The following is a 25,541-nucleotide window of genomic DNA, read 5'->3' on the forward strand; positions in this document are numbered from 1 at the left end:
AACCTGTCAGCACTGACAGAAGAGTTATCACTGGTATCGAAGAATCAACACAGCTACGTAACAAGTGTGTGGGCGAGCCACGGAGTTCTGTGTCGCTGTGTGTTTATCTGTGTACTTCGTTAGGTCATAAAAGTAATATATCTTAATTTTAGTTACAGTTTTATAACGTAACGTCAAGTGCGAATAGTAAAATATATTAACCATTGAAATAGCGCGAGACCGAACTATGAACCCTGGGTAGAAAATAAATATGCGTAGGCTAAGAATACATAAGAAGTAACGTCAGTATGCTTTTTATCGATTACTTTAGCATTGGTGTTTTAAAGTACAAAGTGACACAGATAAAAGTGAACCTTAATATTTTCAATTATTATTCTCTGTTGCTGTTTTTATTATTTACGATTTGGCTAGCAAAACGTGTGGGAGGATTATATTAGGATGTGATAACTAAAATGTTATTGGGTGGAGAGGTTTGTTAGGATATTTACATAGGGGTTGTATTTTATGACATGCCTGGCTTGAGATTTCTTAAAGTTGGCCACACATCGTCACAAATAAAATGACGTCACTTTTCAGTAGCCCACCCCCCCCCCCACTCCCCAAAAAGAATGGATTGCACGTTTTATTTTTTAAACAGCATTCAGTCTCTTTCATGAATCCTTTGGGGGGGGGGGGGGGGGGGTTGACACGTCAACCGCCAACTCCCATAAATTGAAAAAAAAATTATAATTTTAGAGAAAATATTTGGCCTATTTTAACCAGTGATCGCCCCCTTCACCACCCCTCCACCCGCATGAGGTAATCTTAAGTCCGTCCCCGGAGGTTTCAAATGCACCCCCCCCCCCCCCCTCCATTCACCCCACAGGAGAAAAATGTTTCTGACAGCAATGTATAAAATATAAATTTCACTGAGCAAAATAGATCGAGCCGCCTTCCCCCCCCCCCCCCACCCCCTTTCCCTCCAAGCTTTTAAGGACGACCTATAGACGTATTCGGATGTGTGTGGTAGTTCAACACATCAGAAGTTCATACTTTTTAAACTTTCATCTTTGATGTTTAGAAAGAAATGGATATTGTCAGAGTTAAATCACGTAATTCTCCCAAATTATATTTCTACATGAAATAATTAGATTATGGACGGTACAAATTGACCATAAGCCTAATCTACCCAAAGGCATCTACTGGTTTGGACGCTCGTTATTGAATTTCAATATTTAAAGGTGTTGTTTTTTTTTTCTCGTTTTTTTTCTCTTTTTTTTTTTTTTTTCCTCAGACTTGTAATTTACAGCGTCAGTTGTGTGTTCACTTTAGTATTACAGTTTTCATCACCGGCTTGTGAGGACTGATACAGATTTACAATAGTAATATTTCTTTCTCACTTGTAGCCTACTTTCATTCATTTAAGATGGTTTACTTATACATAGATCTAATACAAAAACGTCTAAATATAAAAAAATTAAAAAATAATAAAAAAACAACCTGAAAATGCAAATGTGTAATTAAATGATGATTCAAGGGATTTTTTCCCCTCGGCGTGGTGGGTGAGGGGGCGGGGGGGGGGGGGCGGGCTAGAATTAGGGGTTTTAAGTAGAGCTGAAATAAATTTGTGATTACAGAGAATTAAAATGATACAAATTTTAAGCAATCGGAAAGTTATGTTATTACAACGAGACACATCAAATCAAACATTCTTCCCTTTCAAACATCTATATCTATACAGTTCTCAAACAATTGCTTTTTTTTTAAATCAATTGTTTTAAACATTTAAATCAGTAATAATAATTTGTTTGATAGTTTTACACAGCATCAAAGATATGAACATCAATTGCATATATAATAATCAAAGAAAGAAAATAAAATGGCATAAGACTAGACTAAAATAAGGTGTGCAAACTCGGTTTCTCTTCACTGCTCAGTTTACTGTGCTCCGTCCTTAGCTGTGGAGTCAAAAGTTCACATTGTAGCCACCAATGGACAGAAATAGAAACGATCGTGGGAGAAGTGTCTCTGTAATACTCATACTGATCTATCATTCCAAAAATGTCCATGACATTAACCCTTTATTTACGGAATTAAGTTCTGAATGAATTTTTTTCTTAAGCAATGTGTTATCATATTGCTTTTGGCACATTTAAAGCATATGTTGAAGGAAATTTCGTTTCATAAATTTTTAATGGCCCAAACATATATTGGTACTTATAAGTACCGTCAGGAATGTAGGACATTTTTTCCAAAAAATTTTTTTTTTCCAAAACAGGAACAAACGATACCATTTAGTAACTAATAACATGGCAATGATTATAAAAATAATTTGTGTAATTTTCACACATAAATACAGCACAAAAGTGTATCTTGAGTACGATTTTTACTGGATTTTCTATCGGAACACATCTTAGACCTCAAAGACAGCAGAAGTTGCCGACATGTCATGCTCCCTCATTTTTATCTGTGATCTTTTTGGTGTAGCAACGGTTGCCGGACTAAACATGCTTTTTCTGGAAGCTTCCAATAACTATTACAATGAGCCGCATAAACAAACAAAAGCCTAGTCATTCAGCACACAACTAGGGCCTACTAGTAATACTAGTCATAACATTCTAGTAGGCTACAATTATACAAGTCTACATTACAGTGTAAAGTTCATAAATAGAAGTGAACTCAATGTGTTTAGGATAGTCGTAGTGGCCTACTGTTTTCTGTTTGTTGATTAAAATGTACCATATATATCTATACTATATGCAGAAATATGGGCTATAGGATACCTGTATACAGTACGTAAATGCTAGTTATTGTAGGCAAGACAGTTTATTGCAGTAAATATAACTAACAAATTAAATATTACTACTAGAACTAGGCTTTGGTATACAAATGAAGTATACTAAACCTAGTAAATGAGCATGCAACTGCTACCTTTATTATTGTTATTCTTTTACTACTAGAAATCAACATGTAATTACAATATTTCTATGGTAAAACATATGCTAACCTTCTTATAAATGTGTAAATATCATTTTTGAGTACATTTCGATAATTAATTTTCAAAATAATATTTATGTCACTTCACATCGAAAATTCGCCATTTTCTAAAAATCCTAAAAAATGACCGAGTGCCCTGACGGTACTTATAAGTCCACTTGTAAACATCGATCTATTACATAGACAATTTGATAAAAATTGTAAAACTAGAAGTTAGACGCGTTTGCCTGACTATTGAAGGTGCCAATAAAAAATATTTGGGGTTGAAAACTTGAAAAATAAGGTAAAACAAAGGAAAATCAGGAACGTGTGTGAAAACTGTACAGAACAATTGTGAACTACCGATACAGCAAGACATTGAAAATGGCGCCACACCAGAAATTTTCTAAAACCATCGATACCTCCAACTAACGGCGACTCAGGGGAGATAATACTATTAATTACCTCAAAAAAAATTAAAATTCGTATTAAATTAAAAATAATACAGGCACCTAATTAAAGTGGTACTTATAAGTACCGTCAGTAGATAAAGGGTTAAATTGACCCTTGGCGATGAAGGCACGCTACCTTGAAATATCCGCCTGTCCGGTTGAATGTTAAAGGTTTTTTTTTTTACAACTTCATGTCATGTGAGTGTGTGCATTAGTGTGTTTTGAGAAAATAAGTCTTTTTATTTCGAGTGTTTTACCTTAGTTTCTGCCAAATATTGAAAAATAATAATTTCTAACCCAGGCTGAGTGTTACAGGTGTTTTGCAATGTTATTAAAACATAATATAGTAAAAATTTAAAATGCTTTTGTGCTCCTTGTTCTTTAGTACTTTTTTCTTTTTTGTAATTACTATGGTAATATAGGAGATGATTATCTCCCATACAATTAGTATTCGCCATATGGCCGGTTACTCCGACTTCGACTTGCAATGCTTTCTGGATTTGCCTCCATGGCTTTTTACGAATTCAATGTGTCTGGGGTTAATACTATTTTTGATGAATAAAAATTGTTTTATTAAAAAGATATTAGTTCTTTGTTTTTGCCATATAGGCTAATTATATAAAAAGAAATAATAAAGGAATAACTGAAAGTACGCGCAAAAGCACTGATTTTTATCGCAATGTTTGTCTAACACTGAAAAAGGTCATTGAAAAGCAACGAATCCAAATATTTACTAAAAAAATTTGCACAGTTTAACTAGAACTCTCCAGAGTTATCTGTCCTGTTGTAAAATGGCACTAATTAGATCTCTCCAGAGTTATCTGTCCTGCTGGAATATTGCACTAACTAAAGTTCTCCAGAGTTATCGGTCCTGCTGTAATATGGCCCTAACTAAAGTTCTCCAGAGTTATCGGTCCTGCTGTAATATGGCACTAATTAGATCTCTCCAGAGTTATCTGTCCTGCTGTAATATGGCCCTAACTAAAGTTCTCCAGAGTTATCTGTCCTGCTGGAATATGGCCCTAACTAAAGTTCTCCAGAGTTATCGGTCCTGCTGGAATATTGCACTAACTAAAGTTCTCCAGAGTTATCTGTCCTGCTGTAAAATGGCCCTAACTAAAGTTCTCCAGAGTTATCGGTCCTGCTGGAATATTGCACTAACTAAAGTTCTCCAGAGTTATCTGTCCTGCTGTAAAATGGCCCTAACTAAAGTTATCCAGAGTTATCGGTCCTGTTGTAATATGGCCCTAACTAAAGTTCCCCAGAGTTATCTGTCCTGCTGGAATATGTAGCATGTATTTCTGCTGTGAATCTGCTAGCATTATCCAGGTTGTAATGCAAAAAACAATGTTATACATCGTATTACTTCCCTTTAAGAAGACACTGTCACATGTAATAGGAAAAATACAACAAAATAGTGCAAAAAGTTAGATAATTTATTAACTAGATTTAAGTATGTAGCAGCTTAACACTACAAAACAGTAAGAATAAATTCAACAGCAAACATGTGTAAGAATAATTACACAAATATTACATTTTTTTCTGCTTAAAAACAAAAATAAATATGTCATTGATCTCATTGTGTAGAAATTCAATATTATCACAAGTGTGAGAAAAACAGAAAGCAACTTACGTAAACTTTAAGTGAAAGCAATGATAAAAACACAGTAACAAATAGTTATGCCAGTGAGCTTGTTTTTTTTTTTTAATTCAAATATTTCTAATATTGTATACTGATAAATTGTAAACATTAGTGATTAAAATCAACTGATTATTTAAATATATGTATGTTACAAATTTTTTTTATATAAACTTGTATTACGATATGTTCCTTCATACATATGTGCAGTATTTTTAGTATCTGTGTTCATTTTAGCTAGATTATGTTTGGTATGCTGCCTTGTGTGAACAAATCTTCAAATGAAAACTAATATCTGCTGCCAAACATAGAACTTCTACTTAAAATGTATCCAAGATTATAGGTTTAAATATATGTGAATTAAAAACAAATTATATTTACATTAAAATTAAAATCAAACTTGTTTTCAAATATGCTTTTAAATTTGATAAAAGAACAAAATACAAAAAAGGAGATCACAATTTATTAAAAAAAACCTGGTAGAAAAAGTTTTTACAGTGTGCTTTAGGATAACAAAAATATATGAGCTAAAACGTGTGATTTAGAATAACGAATCATGTAAGCATTGTTTTGTGTTTTAGCCAGCAGTAAGTGGTACAAGTCCTAGGTACAAGTCCCAGGTACAAGTTATAGGTACAAGTTCTAAGTACAAGTCCTAGGTAAAAGTTCAAAGTACAGGTCCAAGGTACAAAATCTAGTTTCCCCAAAGTATATTACAATGTAATTGTTTCTACATTTTCTCCACTAGATGTCTCCATAATACATATGCTTCAACTTTCAATAAAATCTAACACTAAAAATCAATTTTTAAATTTCAAGTTTAAAAATAGTAGCCTATAAAAATTGTATTTTAGGCTAAAAACATTTAAGTTTAATTAGAATAATTATTTTTATATAAGGTTTTTTTTATGTTAAAACAAGTGGGAAAGGAAAAAAAAAATTTTTAACATTTTTTTATCAACTAGTAACATGTAAAAAAGGAAAGTAAAACATTCACAACCCAATTAGTGATAATTTTTTTAAAAATCTGTTGTAACTTATTTAGCTTTCATTCAGTCAGAAGAAAGTGAGGCCATTTTTTTACTTTGATGGTTACCTGCCTTTAATTGATGTCAGCGTAATCTACATGTGAGTTAACAGCAAATTAATGAATCTATACAGCCTAATGATACACTATCAACTTCTATCTTTCATTAATTAATAACCAGACATGATTTTATGGAATAATGGCTGTCGCACTCAAGATTGTACTTCAGTCACTTAACAACATTTAGCATTCATTCTTGGACAAAGAGCTAGGCTGATCCAGTAGGTCCAAGAACTAAGCTGATCCAGTAGGTCCAAGAACTAAGCTGATCCAGTAAGTCCAAGAACTAAGCTGATCCAGTAAGTCCAAGAACTAAGCTGATCCAGTAGGTCCAAGAACTAAGCTGATCAAGTAGGTCCAAGTCCAAGAACTAAGCTGATCCAGTAAGTCCAAGAACTAAGCTGATCCAGTAAGTCCAAGAACTAAGCTGATCCAGTAGGTCCAAGTCCATGTCCAACCAGACCAGAGGCAGTGGTCAGCAGATTGATGGGGGAGTTGCCATCTGTCAACAGACAGCTCTCTATCCCCAGACCTTGCAGCATCTTAAGCTGTCACAAGTAAATCATTAGGTTTAATTAGCATGCATCCATTGTTTAGGTTGGTAATGTTTAATCAACATGCATCCTATTAAACTAAAGTATTGTTTATGTTGGTAATGTTTAATTAATACACATCCTATTACAACTAAAGTATGGTTAAGGTTGGTGATGTTTAATTAATACACATCCTAATACAACTAAAGTATTGTTTATGTTGGTAATGTTTAATTAATACACATCCTATTACAACTAAAGTATGGTTAAGGTTGGTGATGTTTAATTAATACACATCCTAATACAACTAAAGTATTGCTTCGATTGGTAGTGTTTAATTAATACATATCCTATTACAACTAAAGTATTGTTTAATTGGATTTGTTTAAACATACAAGTGTCAGGAAATGCCCATCCTTTTTTTTTTTAAATATTCTATCAAGAAAGAATCTAACCACGGTTGTATAAGTACTTTAACATACAAAACAAAATCACACATATAAGTTCAATGTTTATGCAGCTTGTTAAATAGAAAGGGCTACAAAATACAATCAATGCAACATATTTTGGTACAAAATGTATTTGTCCTAATTTAGATGGTTGAAGTAACGTAACCATTTGATCCAACATAAAATAATTAAATTAATAAATGACTAGCTGTAAACGAATGAAACTCACCTGTGTGGCTGGACCAGCATTTGCAATGGCTACCAGCGTCTCAGGACCTAAACATTTCACCATTTCACTGAATTTGGCTACCTGAACACACACACAAAATCTGGATTATTTTTAGTGAAAAACAAATACAGGCAACAAATGCTACATTACATGGTAGTAATGTTGATTGCAGTACTATATTTTTTAAAACTCTTACTTTGTATTAAATAGCATTAAAATAAAATGGATTTTTAAATAAACAATAATTAAAATAATATGAAATGTGAAGTGTTGTACAGAAATTATTTTTTACTGCTGATGTTTTACACCAGAGAAACACTTTTTTGACAAACTTCTAACACTGACAGTTCTTTATAACTTTGACTCACCATTTAAGATAAAATACTTTATTGCAGATAGAATAAAAAGCTAAAATATATACAAGTCATTAGTTTTTTCCCTGATTTTAGAAAATATAATTGCAATCAACCATTAATTAACTAAATATAAGCTTTTTTAATATAAAAAGTTTGTATTCATTCTAAATTTTCTTTTATCTAAGCTAAAATATTTAAAGCACCCTTCTATAGGTCTGATAAAAAACTAGATTACACCAACAATTTACTGAACAACAGTAGTATATAACATTACTGTGCATGGATGTTAAGTTAAACAAAATTTACTTCAAGATGAGCAAAAGATTTCTGCTTGTTGATGATGAGGCTATTTTGCTTTTTCTGGTAATCAAGTTCATGGTTCCTAACCTGTAATTAATGGATTAATTATTAAAAGTCAATAGAACAATTAAATTAAAATATTTCTGATGTAATTTCTCAACAACATCTTCATTGTTTGTAAAAGCTTGAACAAGCAATTATTTGTTTCATGAATGACAAGACAATAAAACTACCATAGTCTGTGTTGTCAGCATTGCCTCATGTTCTATCTCTGCAGCCTGAGCCTTTAGACGGGAACCTAAAATAAAAAATTTGTTTTTTTTATAAGCCTTTAGACGGGAACCTAAAACAAAAAATTAGTTTTTGTAAAAGCCTTTAATTAAACAAAACCCTAAAACAACACAAACTAGTTTTTTTTTTTTATTAGCCTTTAGATGGGAACCGTAAACAAATAACTAGTTTTTTACAAGCCGCTAGATGGGAACCTTTTAACAAGTACTTAAAAGAAATAATTAGTCATTTTGAAGCATTTAGACAGGACCCTAAAACAAAACTATTTTAAAAGGGTTAATTACTGGAGCTTGAAACAGTTTGTATTTTATATTGTTCAAGATTATTAGAACATTTTTAAAATGTGTTATTGCTTGCTCTCTTCAAACTTTACTAAGGTTTAAAAATATGAGTACCTAATTTAGCATGACTCTCTGCTTCAATGAGAAGTCTCTCTCAATGTGATTACCTTCAATATGGCTCTCTCAATGAGAAGCCTCTCTCAATGAGAAGCCTCTCTCAATGAGGAGCCTCTCTCAATGAGAAGCCTCTCTCAATGAGAAGCCTCTCTCAATGAGAAGCCTCTCTTAATGAGAAGCCTCTCTTAATGAGAAGCCTCTCTCAATGAGAAGCCTCTCTCAATGAGGAGCCTCTCTCAATGAGAAGCCTCTCTCAATGAGAAGCCTCTCTCAATGAGAAGCCTCTCTCAATGAGAAGCCTCTCTTAATGAGAAGCCTCTCTTAATGAGAAGCCTCTCTCAACATGATTACCTTCAATATGGCTCTCTCAATGCGAAGCCTCTCTCAACATGATTACCTTCAATATGGCTCTCTGCTTCAATCAGAAGCCTCTCCGCCTGGGCTTGAGCTTCTGCCTTAGCCTGGCCTGTGGATTCAACAGCTGCAGCTAAAGCCCTTAGCTCATACAACTGAGTCCTAGCTCGTTCAGCCTCCTTTTCAGTTTTTAAAATTTGACGTTCCAACTGACCCCTGGCCATTTGTTCCTCTCTCTTGGCCTCATGGGCAGCTGCTGCCTCAATAGACCTGACATTAGGAACAGCTGGTTAAATGCATAACTTTTATTCTCTGTGTTAAATCATTTGTAGTAGTAAAGTTTCTGTTGAGACCTAGCAATCCATAGGGATGAAGTAGAGTTCATGTTTCTTGACCTCAGCATATGAAGGTGATGGTGTGGTCAGTACTATGCCCAGCGGCTTTTATTTTCCCAAACATAAGTCAGGTACACATTAGAGTAGGGTGGATTCAGGGACATCCTAGAGTCACTAGGCTCAACCCAGATCCCCACTCAAGACTCAGCTAATGCTCTACCATTTGACCACGCTTAAATCATTGGTAGAGACTCATAACGTTCATTACTTATTTACTTATGTTTTGGTAAATAAAATAAGCAAAATATTTTTGAAATCATAATTAAAGAAAGTGAGATAAGAACACTGGCTTCAGTAAAACTGGACTTACTTGGTGGAGATCTCAATAGCCAGTTGCACAGATTTACTCAGACTGTCCCTCATTTTAGCATCGACTGGCTCAATGCTCTGGATATCAACACTACTTACAACCTTCAATCACAAGACAGCTTATGTTAACAATTTTTTTAATAACCATGTTATAAAATATTTAAAATCAATGTTAAAAAAAATTTATTTTTCATTTTTGCGAATTTTTTAATCTTTGTTTGATTTTATTGTTTTTTTTTTAAGTTGTGAGAAAGGATGAAAAAAAAAATATTTGCTTGACTAAATAAGATTTTAAGTAGCAAAATGGTTTGGAGTTGTGAGATGAATCAAGAACTCACCAAGTTGTTAACATCAAATTTGAGTGCAGACTCCTTGCCAAACACGGCAGCTTGGATGATCTGAGCTGAGTATTTGTGGAACGAGTCAAAACTGGTGAGGGCAACGCTTCCACGGATTCGACTTCCTGTTCACAGATGCAAAAGTGAAATGTTTACAGTTTATACACACAAATAACAAAAAAAAATATTGCATGTGCTTAATAAAGTAACTGGACAATTATTTTTGAAACACTGTAAACACTTCTATATAATCAAAACCTCAAAGAGAAACAATCAAAGGCAGGTCAGGTAGATGATGTGGAGACAGACCTAAAATAGCTTTGACTTCAGACATGGGAAAGAAGAAAGCAAACAATACTAACCAATACTCACCAAAATTGAAAAGAAAACTAACGCTAAATACTAATACTCACCAATTTGCCTGCATGCAAACCCAATAAAATCCGGAACAGAAAAAATTTTCTTTGCACTTTCAACATCTGTTTTGTCCACCTAAAATTTTAAACCAAAACAATTAGAAAAAAAACAACAAATATAATTTAGAAATGACAGAAATATTAGATGCATAAAATAGTTCAAACAATTAAATTAGTAACAACTAACATCATAAACTGTATGGAACTTAATAAAAAGTGAACCTCAAAATGGTTATTAAAGGCAAGTTGAAGTCGCAGTCTTGCATGGTCGGTTGTTTCCACCTGATTCAAAGAAAAAACAATAACTTGTTTATTTCCATGTTGCGACAGATCATTTTTTAATAGAACTTTCTTCTGTTTGCAGGATTTCAAAGAAGATTTTGTTTTTCTAAAATTTAAGAATTAATGGTCTTCAAATAAAAAAGAAATATTAATTACTTTTTTACTGTAAATTTTTTTAACAATGTTAATGAAAATATTTGAAGTACCTCAATAATATCAGAGATAAAATCAGGCCCAAGCATTAAGCATAAAGACTTGAGAGCACCCTCTTTTTTGGGCTTGCCAGCTTAATATGGATTTATTAACATATTTTTATTAATTGATCAGTAATAAGGAAATAGAATAAACAAGTGATGAAATAAAATGAATTATAAAAAATGAATACAAATGCAGCACACTGTAAAAAACAGAAAATCTGTTAGTAAAATGTATGATGAAAACCTACCACTGAGACTTAGGACATTAAAATTTTCATGTGGACCCAACACAACCAAGTCAGGACCAAAGACAACTCTGGCAGTTTTCTTGGTGTAGTCGTACACTTGAACTGCTGTGTTGCTGGGGCAGCGGTAGGTCACCACACGGGTCTTATCCCTGCCCTGTTGATGTTCATTAAAGGATTAGTCATACAGCAGAATCATGGCTTTTGTAATTTATATCTAGCACTCTGTATATGAAATCTGAAGCCATCCATTAGATTAAAAGATTAGCCTAGCAACAGAATCATGGTTTTGTAATTAATTACTAGCACACAGGATACAAAATCTGAAGCCATTTAATACATTGAAAGATTGGTTCTACAGTAGAATCATGAATTAGTCAAATATTACTACCAATAAGAATACATAAACTAGGCACAATTTCAACATAAAACAAACCTACTTTAGCAATGGATGGATCAATGGACTGCTCATAGTATGCCAGTTTTCTGATATCACCAGATCCCATCCCTCCACCTAGGCTGAAAAATTTGAATCTCATTTCATAAAATATAAGGCTGAATGCTCAGATTTTTTCATTGTTTAATCAAATATTAGGCTAAATTCTCAGATTTTTTCATGCTTTAATAAAAATTAGACTAAATGCTCACTTTGTTTGTTTGAAATTAAATACTGTTATATGGGTGGTTTATTTAATAGATTTTAAACTATTTAATTTTATCAAATATTTTTTTTTAAATTTGATGTAATTTTGACTCAAACCTCAGCAGCTTCTCTGTTTCTTCACTCAGTTCTTTTTTCCACAACTCCTCCGTGGCAGTTAACATGTAGGCACATGGACCCATCACAAGTCTCACCTATGCATGGAATCATCACAACTTTAACTATCGAAAATACCCACCAAAAATAAACATTTTGTTTACTTTACATATTATATTAGTTCAAATTTTTTAAAATAAATAGTTAGTAAAACAAATACCTTTCCTGAGTGCATATCTTGAACATAGACTCCCTCATTTTTGCTGAGGGGAATAGTTTTTCTGGAAAGTGACAGGAAAATTTACTGGTTAGTATACATGTAAAAATATTTCATTTTATATTTTGATGCATAAGAAATGTTTGTACATCATTTGAAAACTAGTGTTTAATATTAAATTGGTGGTAACTGGACAAATGTGTTGCATAAAGTGGCTATTTTGAGAAATCATGTATGATTTTAAAATAAAAGAAGGGAGGTGACCCAAAAGGTAGATTTAAAGAGATTTTAATTATCTACCTTTGTTTAACAATTTTTACATTGATTGGAGGAATGTAATCTAAAGGACCCCTGATTAGCCAGTAGTCTCCAGTTTTTCTTGTAACTGGTTCTGAAAACAGATAACACCAGTTGTTTACTTTTTCTGTTCAAAAATTTTTTTCTTTAAATAAGCGTAAATTTTCATCCAACTTACTGCCATCCACTTTATCCACAAAACTATCGAGAGCTTGAAGAAGAATGGAGTCTTCTTCTGACAAGACACGAGCATTCTGGATCCCACCATCTTCCAATGTTTCACCTAAACATTCACAATTTTTTAAATAAATGTCATTTTGATTTTTAATGTAGATGTAAGTTACCGCTTATCTTATGGCTATAATTATACAGGTATTATTTGTGATTATCATTAAACATATACACACATCATATGGCTATAATAATCTAGGTATAACATGCAATCATTATTATATATATACACCCATGTTTTGGCTATCAGTATCTAGGTATTACTAAAATATGACTCTACAGTTTAATAGATGATTGCGCATTGGAAATCCTTGCACAAAGCCAGGGCCATAAGTTGAGAAGAGCCAGGTGTTGCCAGTGTATCGGGCCCTCGCTCTCCACACAGATGATGGCCTTTGGGACAGGATGTTACCTGTATGACCCTTGTATTAAAACAACTGTTAAATATGTGTAGACACAAAAAAAACTTTTACCAGGTTTCAAGAAGAAACTGCAGAGCCCAGTTCTCAACTCCTTCTGTCCCAGCCGTGGACAACCATTTTGATCAACTGGATTCAGTATCACAGCATACTGCCCTTTTTTTATCACAGTTCTCTTCACTTGCTCAACCACTTCCTGCAAAAATGTTTTAAGGTAAAAATAATTAGAGTTTACATTACTCATACACATGTTTCTTTTTAACATCAATCACAAACAATTCAGTTAGACACAAAATCTAATCAGACACATAATATAATTAAATTACATGTTTACTTTTCACATGGATCACAAACAATTCAGTTAGACACAAAATGTAATCAGACACATAATATAATTAAATTACATGTTTACTTTTCACATTAATCACAGACTATTGAGTTAGATACAAAATAGATTTAAATCAGGAAAATTATAAATTTATATCTACTTGAGTTTAAAATTTTTGTTAACTTAAGACATATTCAAGTAAACAAAATCAACTTACCACACCAACTTGTATTGTGTACTCAGTGAGAGATTCATTTGTTAACAACCATTCCTCCCCAGCTTGTCTGCAAACACAATTTTTGTGGATTGAAAACATTGTTGCTGATTGGTTTTATCAATTAAATGGTTTTTCAATCAAAGAAATAATATAAATTAAAATATTTACCGTCTAGCAACTAAGATATGAAGCATAAAATAAAGTTGGGCTCTTTCATCAATGATGTGGCATTTTTTTATACTATATCTATGCCAGTAATATATATTAAATCATCCCACAAACAATTGACAATATTATTTTTTTTAATAAATGAGATCATGTTTGCAACATGTTGTAGCACTAAAGAAGAGCCATCTGTATTACACAAAATTTTTACAACAAATATGGAAAGGAATCTATACTGAATAATGATGCGAATATTAGTAATCCATTTGTTTTTAGAAAACAAAAAACAACTTTTCCTGGTCAGAGTTACCTTTTCTTGCCTGTGAGATCTATCAAAGTATGAGTAGCTCTAAGATGTAAGGCGATGTCATTAGTTAAAGTAATAACATTTTCAATTGATATAACCTGCAACGACAGAAAACAAGTATAAGAAAATTGAATGCAAAAAGTGTATTTTGAATTAACTTAATTATTATTGTTGAGTTCTACAGAAAAGTGGCGTAAAATTTTATAAAATACTAACTTCTTCAAATACACCAGGCAAATATGCTCCAGGTTCTTTTACCAACCATTCTTCACCTGTAACTCTAGACCTTGAAAACAATATTTAAATAAATTATTATTCATTTCAATGCATCTTTTTTCAAATTTATAAGATTTAGGGTTAAAGTTCAAGCCTGATAAAAAATAACAGAATATGGAATAGTTTAATCATTATAACAGCAGTTATAAATACAGTTCAACGTGATGAAAAATTAAATAACTTTAAATAATCTTACTTTCCATTACTGTCTGTAGTATCTTGTATAGCTCGAAGTTTGAGTACTTGTCCAGTTTTAATTATTGTTGGTTCAATTATCTTTTCAATGTCCTATTAATACAGAAGAATATACATCAGAAATCCTTTTTTAAATGTAGATAGAAATATTTATACAACAAAAGGTACAAAAAACAGTTTTGGTTCTCAGGAAATCATATTAATATGAAATCAACACATCAATATTTTTCTGTAGATTTCTATTGTAGCATTTTAAATTTTTTGTTGTAAAAAGATGTTTTTTAACAATTTAACTGACCACTTCTGGTCTTGGCTTGTAGGTCAGTGGTCCTCTAAGTTGCCACCTGTCACCTGCTTGTCTGGGCGTGCCCTCATCGTCGTGGTCAATTACAGCTACCAGTCGTATAGCGAAGTTTGCTTTTACGACAGGCAGCTTCTTGATGGCAGGTGAGTAGTCGCTTGAACCATTACCAAACGATGGAGCTGCTGACAGATGCTCACCAGGATAAAGGGGGAAGGGTTCCTGGCATTAGCATAAACAAAATTTAAAATAAATTATTTTTAGCACCTGTAGTATATATTAACTAAGCCTTTAAAATTTTCTATTTTATTCCAAATATTAACTAACTAAATTTCAATTAGATACTATGAAAGTCAAATATATTTATTTGATTTCTCAAAAAGTGCATTTTAAAAAAAAGATTTAAGCAAATAAATATATATCTGTTTGAATTATTGTGTAGGCCTACTATTTAGAAAGTATCATAGTGTAAAATTACAAAACCAACGTACAGAATGAAACTTTATTTTCCTTTGACCCAAATCTAGTTCACATTTCTGTCCTTCAACATACGACCTAAAATAAATGAAGATTAAAGAATTACATGTTAAACTTGCATGGACATCACAATAACAATCTCCCCATTTTTTTTCAGTGCTAATCCATAACCTCGTCAGATTTAAAATTGTTACTCAATAAGTTACTAAATACTTAAATTATTTTAAAATATGGTCTTACAAAACTATATAAGGATAATAACATTATATTAAAAACATAAAGCATGTAATAACAGAAATGACTAACCTCATTGGATCATTAACAACACAGTAGCTGCCAGGTGGCACTACAATCATTGGCAGAGGTCCAGCTACCAACTTATGGTTGCTCTTCAGCATAAGGGTGTTGGGTCCCACCACAAGATGCACCACATTCTTATTCTGGATAGTTTGTTCATAATATTAATTACAAGTTGGAAAGCTTATCTAATTTGATCTGTATATTCAGGGCCTTATATAAATATTTAAAATATATAACCTACTTATTTCATTTCTATACAATAATAAACAATAGGCCTGCATCCTAGCCCTACAAATCAATAGTAAAAAGTATGATGATAATTATTAATTAAATAATTACAACATCTGATGAATATCAACCCTAATTAGTAATAATGTTAATGAAGTTATTATGAAATGCAGTGGTAACAATAAATTTTTATAAATTCGAATAAAATTGAAAACTGAATTAAGAAGTTTAACTTTAAAATTTAAAGAGGCTAAATTAATTATTAAAGTTTAAGTCAGTTTAAGACTTTAAGAGTTTATTTAATTTTAATTTTATATATAAATTTATAAGTTACCAAATCTAGAACATGAACAAATTGCAGTGGTTGAATTCTAATAACATCACTCATGATTGCAATTAAATTAATGAACAGAATGATAACGATAGATCTATATCTGCAGGGATTGTTCTATAAATCAAATCAAATTTAGCTGCATTTTGGTTTAACTCTTCAATTAGATATTGAATGTGGAAGGGTGTATGTCTCGAATCTGTATCTAAATCTTGTTGCTTCTTGACATCCGTGTTTCTAAAATTAGTAACTTATTCATGGTTTGTTTCGTAAAATATTGACAACAAAATAAAGTTTTCTGTTGCTTAATTCAAGGGAGGTTACTAGCGTAAAATTAGGCTAACATGAAAGATCGAAAAAGTTAATAGTTCACTATTCACCATGGCTTAATACAACTTGTTCTATTGCCATTTTCGTCTAATTTATTATTTAATACAGCAGCTCTTCATTAGCTAAATAGCTCGTTTGTAAAAAAAAAAAACATTCTGTTATTGGTATATTGATGTTTAGCTTCATTTTAAAAAGGTTGTTTAATTTGTCGAAAACTAGAAGTAGAAAAAGGCCGGCTAATTTCATCGATAAAAAAAACATCATAGGCGTAGAAATTCTAAAAAATTCATCGGCATTGACCCGAATATTTGAAATTAACAAACATTTCATAACAAATAGCACAAAGGCAAGGTTTAAATTGCATAAACCTCTATCATCTGAAGTTTTGACGTGTCATTTACGTCAACGAAAACTTCCGCATTGGACTTCATTCTGTGTTTACTATCATGAAGTTGTAAATGATCAGTTTGGAAAATCACATTTCAACTGGCAGGTAACTTATAATTCCACTGTACTCATCATTATAGTATTAAATTAAGCTTAGGCCAACTGCATATTTTTAAAATAAAATAGTTTTATTAGACCTAGATCTATCAGTATTTTAAGTTTCAGCCGAAAATAGTTGGTCAAGGTATTTTAAATTGAAGCTGAAATTTTGATCTGGTGTGCTGAAACAATTAATAGATCTACTTAAATTTACTTGACTTACTAGTTCTAGTAGTTTTACTTCCATTGTCAAAATCATCACTGACATCTGCATCACATTTATATTTTTGCTTAATTCACTGTGTTTTAACATTTTTCCATTCTTAAAGAGACTTCTTTCTATTGTTGTAGATTTTTGTTTTAAGAACACAGTTACTGAGTTACTAACTTTTAAATGCATAAACTCATAAACATAATAAGGGACAACCGCACTATCCCTTCATATGTCAAGGTTACTGAAACACATGGATTCTGCTTTACCTAACCCATGGACCATTAGGTTTGAAAGCCTAAAAAGTAAAGTTCTTTTTTTAACACGATGTTCCAAGGGCCATGGGAAATAAAGTTTGTGACCTCAACATATGAAGGGGCAGTGTGTTCAGCACTATGCTCAGCCACCATTACTATCCCTAAGATGAGTCAAGATACCTATCAGAGCTGGTTGGACTTAGGGACATTCTAAGAACTGAACTTGAACCCTGATTAAAACTCTATTGAAAGGCTACCTTTTTTATAAACATATTAGACTGAGATGACTTTTAATTGATACAGCCTGAATTTTTAACTGACAATTGAAGATTGTAGGTCATAGCTAGTAATTGGGAGATTTTCCTTTTTTTCATGAGATGGTTAGGTTGTACTTGCTCTAAAAGTTCTTATTTAATAGCATTTTCAATGTTGAAATCTGTTGCTTATTTTTAAAGGTTGATGGCAAAAATTATCACATCCTTAGAACTGGCTGCTTCCCATTTATCAAATATCACTGTTCAAGTCGTGACTACGCAGATCTTGATGCTGAAAATGCCTTCTACACCTTTCTCAAGGTGTTAAATCTGGGTAAAATATCTTATGTGTGTATTTGCCATCCATATGCTACTATGTTTCTATAGACAAAATACACTGTAATCTTAAACTAAACCTCCCCCAAATCCTATTTTTAATTTGGAAAACTGAACAAAGTTTTGGGGGTACCAATCAAGAAATGACAACCCCCCATCCCCTCCCACCCCATCATCCTGAAATTACATGTCAACTTAACCTCTAAACCCACCCTCTAACCAATAGTTTATTCAAGTTGAAATCATTTAAAGAAAGTTTCTATATTAAATGATATTCTTGAATAGAAGAATTTTTGGAAGTTTGAATATGCTGATGTCGATAATAGACTCTTCCAAAAATAGGTTGTTAGTAGTATTGTAATCTCAAATAGTTTTAATGGTTAGAAATTAGGGTTGGGTTTGGACTAGGATTGGGTTTTAGCATTAGGGATAAGGTTAGCATTGATATTACCAAGTCATATGTGTATTTTAGTTAACTACCAGTAACCTAACACCCCTTATTTAAGATTCTCTTATCGGAAACTGGTATAAAAAATCCCCCGAGTTTTTGTATGTAGTGTTGATAATCTAAGATTGCTAATTAAACAAGCACATTTTATTCCATCTTTAAGGAATTCCTACTCTTGCCTATGGCATAGGCTCTTGGTGTTTGGTCAAGTATTCTGAGGATGTTGTGATGCCAAGTGGTAAAACAGTTAAAGTTTATTTCCTGAACAAAGAAAGGCCTGATGCAATGTATTAATTGTGTTGTAACTTGATTTCTACACTGACTGGCTCTGAAAAATTAAAAAACTGATCGTTTTGTAATGATATTGGTTATTTTATGAGAAATTTAATTCTAATTTTAAAACCTTGACACACATGATTTTTTAATTTATTTACAATTCAAATAATTTCCAATAAAATGTATTTCCACTTTTAAATTTTTTTATCATGGTTCCTCAGACTTATGAACTCAGCTTTGGGTTGAGTATAGTTGTTGTTTTTATTTGCCTTATTTTCATAGTCCTTGTTCTCAACATATGTGTGAACATCATAAAATGCATGTATAGGTTGCTGATTAAGCTATTCTTCAATGACAGAAGTGTAAGTGCTGATGCTTCTAGTCTAGATGAGACAGGTCCATTATCTAGCTCACAAGATGAGGTGGCCTCCAACACACAAACTCAGAAACAAAAAACTGTAAAAAGTAAAGACTCACCTTCAAGAAAAGAAGATGTTGCTGCATCCAGACAAGAAACATCACATTCATCAACAGATGCCATAAAGAGAAAGGGGAAGTCAAAGAAGAAAAACTAATTTACCTGATTCTAGGAATAAAAGATGCTTAGATGTAAACTTGATATACAAATACCATGTGGTAAAATCGTAAACAATTTTTTAAATTATCTGTTTAACTTTAGTTGATGCCTACAGTAGTTGTCTTATAGAGGAAAATATATTTCAATCTGTGCTCACTGAATACCTTTGTAAATGTAGACTCTTCATTGCGTTGTCTTTAACTGACTTATTTATGTAGAACTAGAACTCATAAATGTATTTTTATAATAAAAATAAAATTATTTTTAAAATTTATTTTATTTTCCTTATTTTTCTGTGTGAAGTTCAAGTAAATATTCTGACACTGGATTGTAAAGTTCACACCATTTGTATATAGGGCCAACACACTTATTTCAAGTGTTAGTTGTTTTGTTTTTTTTTTTTGCTGTGCTGCTGATCATGTGATGGCTAAAATTTAAAAAAAAACCTAAGTTCCCTGTCCCTAGGACAATACTACTTTGATAAATACCTGAGTTGGTTTGAGTATGGAGAGCAATTTTTTTTACAGGGGCGGCTTGGTTGAATGGTAGAGCTTTTGACTGCTAACCTGAAAGTCTCGGGTTTAAGTACATTTAACTCACAATGGGGAAACCAAGTGTTGACTACATTATCCCTTCATATACCGAGTTCATTGAAAGAGATGAACTCTACTTCATCTGCCTTTTGTTTTTGGGCCACGAAAGGGCAAAGAGGATGTTGATGTTATTTTACAGTTTGCCGTTATTCCTGTATAGTGTAGATACAGCACGATATATACAATTTATCTCTTATCCCTCGGCCCGTTTAGGCATTGTGTAGACTGCCGCTTTTCTCACTTTACTGGTAACAGCTATCTTGTTACAACAGGGAAAGGTTTGTATCATGGGGATCGTTGATCCTGGCGAGACTGACCAGGACATAGTGTTGACGGGTTGGGAAGTAAAGATCTCGACTATTTCTCACTAAATACGCTAAACTGTGGTATCAGACATTACTATCAAACAACTGCTGCCTTGTCGTTTGTTCTTAGATGGAGACAGGCTATGGAAGCAAATCCCAAAAGCTGAAATCGGAGTCAATGGCCTTTATGGTGCAAAACATGTTGATACTTAATTGTGTTGGGGGAAATCCCGTCCAACTTTACAATAGAGAACAAAGAAGATTTTCCAATTTTTTAAAGACAGAACAACCACCCAAGTAGTTTTTAGGTGAGGTAAGACATCTGTTATTTTGTGGGGGAAGGCTCTAACACCTCCCCTCTTCTCCTATCTAATTTTCAAGCTCTAGAGTCTATACTATGCTTACTTCTGATTTAATTTTAAAGTAAATGCGTTGATACAAACTCGCATTTTTCGTTTTATTTGCAAGTTCGGAGGAGTCAACATTTTTATGGGCCAACACATTCTTCAATGTATTCATATCTGTTAGTGTTACATGCTGCATGTTGATACATATCTTCATATGCTAAACGTAAGCTTTAAAATAAATGTATGAATTAATAATGAAAAGAAAATATCAAGGGAGATAACACATTTTTTCACGGACGAAGCCTGATATTAATATGCTGATGTGAAGACAGCTGGACTTGACATTTATTACACGCGGACTAAAGCCACGGTCACAGAGAGGGAATTGTTATAAATGGGGGATAGTTACAGAGGGGGAATAGTTACATTGAGCATTGTTACAGAGAGGGCATTGTCACAGAGAGGGATAGTTACAGAGAAGGCATTGTTACAGATGGGGGAATATTTACAGAGAGGACATTGTTACAGACGAGGAGTAGTTACAGAGAGGGCATTGTTACAGATGGGGGAATATTTACAGAGAGGACATTGTTACAGACGAGGAGTAGTTACAGAGAGGGCATTGTTACAGATGGAGAATAGTTAAAGAGAGAGAGAGAGAGAGCATTGTTACATAGGGGAATAGTTACAGAGAGGGCGTTGTTACAGAGGGGGGATTGTTACACATGGGCTATTAAACAGTGCCTTATTAAAGTATTCAAAAAAACAGATCAGTAGCGATACTATCACATAGATTGATGGAGAGGTTGTGTGACTGACATTTAAATTAAGTGCCCAAATCCACTAACTACTCTTTTAATTTTTCCCTAGTAAAACCTATTAAATATAAACATAATACACTAAAACATTACCTGTATCAAGATCTTCATCTTCATCAAGAAGCTTTTAACACTTCTTAAACATTGTGAATACGTTTGGTTTCTAATGAATGGCATGGTTTGGTGGCCATCTTGTACGAAATAAATCACAAACATTTGTAATGCACAGATGTTATTTGTCTAATACTACATTTGTGCTCTGTTGAAGTTGCTAAAAGAAAGATACTATAATCTTGTTTTGTGTTTTATGCAATGATTGGTATTGTTTTTGGACATTTTACCAGTGTGCTCTACAAGCTCATGATCATGACTATACGAATATACAATAATATCGAATAAAAAAAAAGTGGACATACTGTGATTGTCCTCTATACACTCGATATATATATATATATATATATATATATATATATATATATATATATATATATATATATATATATATATATGTTTCTTTGTCTGTTTAAGGACATTTTATTTCTAACTTTCGACCAGCTAGTAGGCTCCTCTATAACATGTCATTGAACACCATACTAACGCCATGGACCTCGATATTTGTGATGAAGGGCAAGAGACTACTAACTATACGGGAACACTGCCATTGCTGATTAATAATTTAGTGTACTGCAATCACGTAATGAAAACATTACATTTGCATGAGCTCACTGGTTTCAGAAATCCTTTTTTCACTGTTGCTACTCACTCTCGCTTTCTAAATCTCTGTCATTTCAATATATTTTTTTTCTCCCCAAGTTTCACTTTAGACTGCCACCTCTCTCAGCCATGTGTGTAAGTTCTAAAAATAGTCGGGGTGAGCGCTAAAGTTTTTGCTGTGCAGACCATGCACGTAGGGTACGACAGTAGAGCTTTTGGAAATTTTTGAGAAAATCAGAAACAAGTCTGCAACCTCGCAAATTCACCAGAACTATAAATTAGGTTTTTTAATTATATTCTGTTTTGTATAATGATTCTTTTATTGACTACCGAATTATAGGTACTTTTGTAATTATTGCTTGTGTAAGTTCTAAATAAATAGTCGGGGTGAGCGCTCAAGGTTTTGCTGTCCAGACCATGCACGTAGAGTACGACAGTAGAGCTTTTGGAAATTTTCGAAAAAATGAGAAACATGTCTGCAACATCGCAATTTCATGTGGGATCTACGCTCAAGAAGTAATGGTGTATCCCATTTTTTCGTGCTTTTTTATTTAAATACAAGCTTTGGTTGCTCATGAAATCTCTAACAAATTTAGTGACTAATACTTTAAATTTTAGTAAAGAAAGCAAGTTTGTTTCGTTTATTGTTTAATTTTTTCAAAGGTTACTATTATAAAGGTTTTTAAAAATATTTTTGCCTTATTATGTTTATATTTAAATGTAACAAAATAACACTTTATTTAATACTAGCGTACCCGTCCCCGCGCATTGCCGCGGGAATAGAAGAAAGTCTGACAGAATATATAAAAAGGGTTTCATCAATGCGTTACCAATCCTCTATTCTTAGATGCGTGACTTTGTTTTCTAAAACTGAGTTATTTAAATGTAAACAATGCCTGCGCTTGAATCATAAATATCGGGACACGGGTTTACCAACACTACCGCATGAAAACCTTGAGTGTACGTTAATCACTCACCGAAATAATATGGTAGAACACACTTTGATGACCGCCCATGTGTCAGGGACGTAGAGGGGCGCTCTCGGGAGCCCCCCCCCCCCCCCCCCCCGATTGTACTACCGCAGAGGCACAGCGTACGGCCCCTGGCTACTTAAAACTAATATAGGCTGAGTCAACATATCTAAATGAAAATGAAAACGTTTTGCAGAAACATTCCAGACAAACTCTTCTTTTTGTACCATCATTCGATTTTAAGAAATACGCACGACTTTTCTGTTTCTTTTTCTTTAAATCTGGAGTTGCTGACTTGGGTCGCTGCCTTTTGGTAGGTTCTTCAAGAACAAGGTTGCACACAAATTGTTTTTTTCTCATATCATAACTTGGAAGACTACAATATTCTTTGCAAATGTGTCGATCTTCGTCAGATATTTCAGAGTTGTATTTGAATCTATATTTGCTGCAATCATCTGTTTTGGGATATTTAGAAGGAGCTCTCTTGCCATTTCTGGTAATGTAGCCTACAACACACCATCATTGCGTGTCTTTTGTTTGATTTACCGTTTCCATTTTCAGGTTCTCTTTTTCTTTTTCTCATAATTATTTCGTTCTTGGTATCTGCAACATTACCATGCCCATCGCGCAGGTTGGACTAACTGAGGCTAGCAGCTGTTTCAATCTGCTTAATTACTGTTTTCTCTGCTATGGAGATATTAGTATTACTGGGTCCAGTTAACAAAGAAAATATATTCGTATATATACATATACATAATATATATACATATACACATACATACATAGTATATACACATACATAATATATATAACTACATACATATACATACATACATACACATACATGCATACATACATACATACATACATACATACATACATGCATACATACATATATATATATATATAAATGCATATATATATATATATATATATATATATATATATATATATATATATATATACATATATATATACATATATATATACATATATACATATATATATATACATATATATACATATATATATATATATATATATATATATATATATATATATATATATATATATATATATATATATATATATATATAATCATTGATTGTAATTATTTATCAAATACTCAAAATGCTCAATTTAAAAAAAAAAACAATAATGAATAATTAGGTTCAAGTGTTTAAATAACGCCATCTGTTAGAAAAAAATTGACATTAAACATTTAACAAGGCTATAGTAAAACCCTCTTCCATGTACAGCTTAATCGCACTTCACCATTCACATCACAGGTTTAACGCCCTTTATATCTGTCACTCTCTGTGTAATGGAGATCACTTTAACATCGCTGACATATTCTTTGTTCACATCCCGCATGCATTTTTATACTTTTATATACATACACACGCACACACATATATATATATATATATATATATATATATATATATATATATATATATATATATATATATATATATGTATATATATATATATATATATATATATATATATAGATGGGCATATAAATGTATGCATATATAATTTTATGTATATATAATTTATTTGTATAACGATTTTAAAGCATAATTCTTGTTTATAAGACATTGAAAATTTTGAAAATGTGTTGGTTCTAGCCCTTACCCTCTCCCCCGCCCCACCCCCAAACGCTAACACCATCTGCTCATACCACGTTTTAAAAAGTTATTATCTACTTATATCAATTATTCATACCGACCGCATTCATTATGAAAAAAATTAACATGTATAAAACGACGATAAAAACAGAAGTTGAACAGAGTTATCGGCGCAGTATGTAAAGCTCGCGATGGTGGATTAACAACGCAAAATCCCACTCAGTTAAAACACGTGGTTTCCAGTTTGTTTCGTCGTTTTCTTATATAATTTTTTATTTGTTTTACTCGGATATTAGACCACAGCAGAATGTTTTTATTTTGTTGTAGGCATATTTGAACAAGGGATTTCTATTTCGGTGTGTTTGGTATAGGCCCACGACGAAGTAAATTTTCTAAATGTTGTTGAATTGGATGTTGTGGTGTTAACATTCTGGTGTCCCACTACATACATACTGGATATTTCTAAATCTAAACGGTTGAGTTTTACAGTATTTCTAATTTAGAACACGGCTGTTGAATGTTTAACTTAAAACAAATCGTTCAGATTTAAAATTTTAAAAAAATAATTATTACTAGCCGTTGGTACCCGTTACACGTGAATTATAGGTCTACGAGCCGACCCGCGGCGTATCATACGCCGCTATTTAGTTGTTTTAGTTTCTACTTTTCAGTAATTCATAATTTGTGAATTCGACAGTACCAATGCTGCCACT

General features: G+C 32.5%; 2 protein-coding genes across 2 annotated transcripts; one reads left to right on the top strand and one right to left on the bottom strand.

The window, feature by feature from the left end:
* Positions 1-4,825: 4,825 nt before the first annotated feature.
* Positions 4,826-16,508, bottom strand: LOC131940702 (major vault protein). The gene is made up of 25 exons (XM_059299456.1): positions 16,275-16,508; positions 15,719-15,852; positions 15,427-15,490; positions 14,933-15,157; positions 14,636-14,727; positions 14,380-14,449; positions 14,167-14,261; positions 13,692-13,758; positions 13,201-13,342; positions 12,675-12,779; positions 12,500-12,590; positions 12,203-12,263; positions 11,986-12,080; positions 11,666-11,744; positions 11,229-11,382; positions 10,990-11,069; positions 10,724-10,783; positions 10,499-10,577; positions 10,086-10,210; positions 9,749-9,849; positions 9,087-9,313; positions 8,234-8,298; positions 8,007-8,087; positions 7,345-7,425; positions 4,826-6,681 (listed from the first exon to the last, which is right to left on the bottom strand). Exons 1-25 carry the CDS (start codon positions 16,326-16,328, stop codon positions 6,556-6,558), a joined length of 2,553 nt encoding a protein of 850 aa, XP_059155439.1. The 5' UTR covers positions 16,329-16,508; the 3' UTR covers positions 4,826-6,555.
* Positions 16,509-16,624: 116 nt separating this feature from the next.
* LOC131940658 (uncharacterized protein C15orf61) lies at positions 16,625-19,646 on the top strand. Its single transcript, XM_059299376.1, has 3 exons — positions 16,625-17,094; positions 18,011-18,143; positions 18,757-19,646. The coding sequence occupies exons 1-3, from the start codon at positions 16,774-16,776 to the stop codon at positions 18,885-18,887; spliced, it is 585 nt and encodes a 194-aa protein (XP_059155359.1). The 5' UTR covers positions 16,625-16,773; the 3' UTR covers positions 18,888-19,646.
* Positions 19,647-25,541: the final 5,895 nt, after the last annotated feature.

Source organism: Physella acuta, unplaced genomic scaffold (assembly GCF_028476545.2).
Source record: "Physella acuta isolate Inbredline_101_S28 unplaced genomic scaffold, ASM2847654v3 ptg000325l, whole genome shotgun sequence".
Taxonomy (NCBI): domain Eukaryota; kingdom Metazoa; phylum Mollusca; class Gastropoda; family Physidae; genus Physella; species Physella acuta.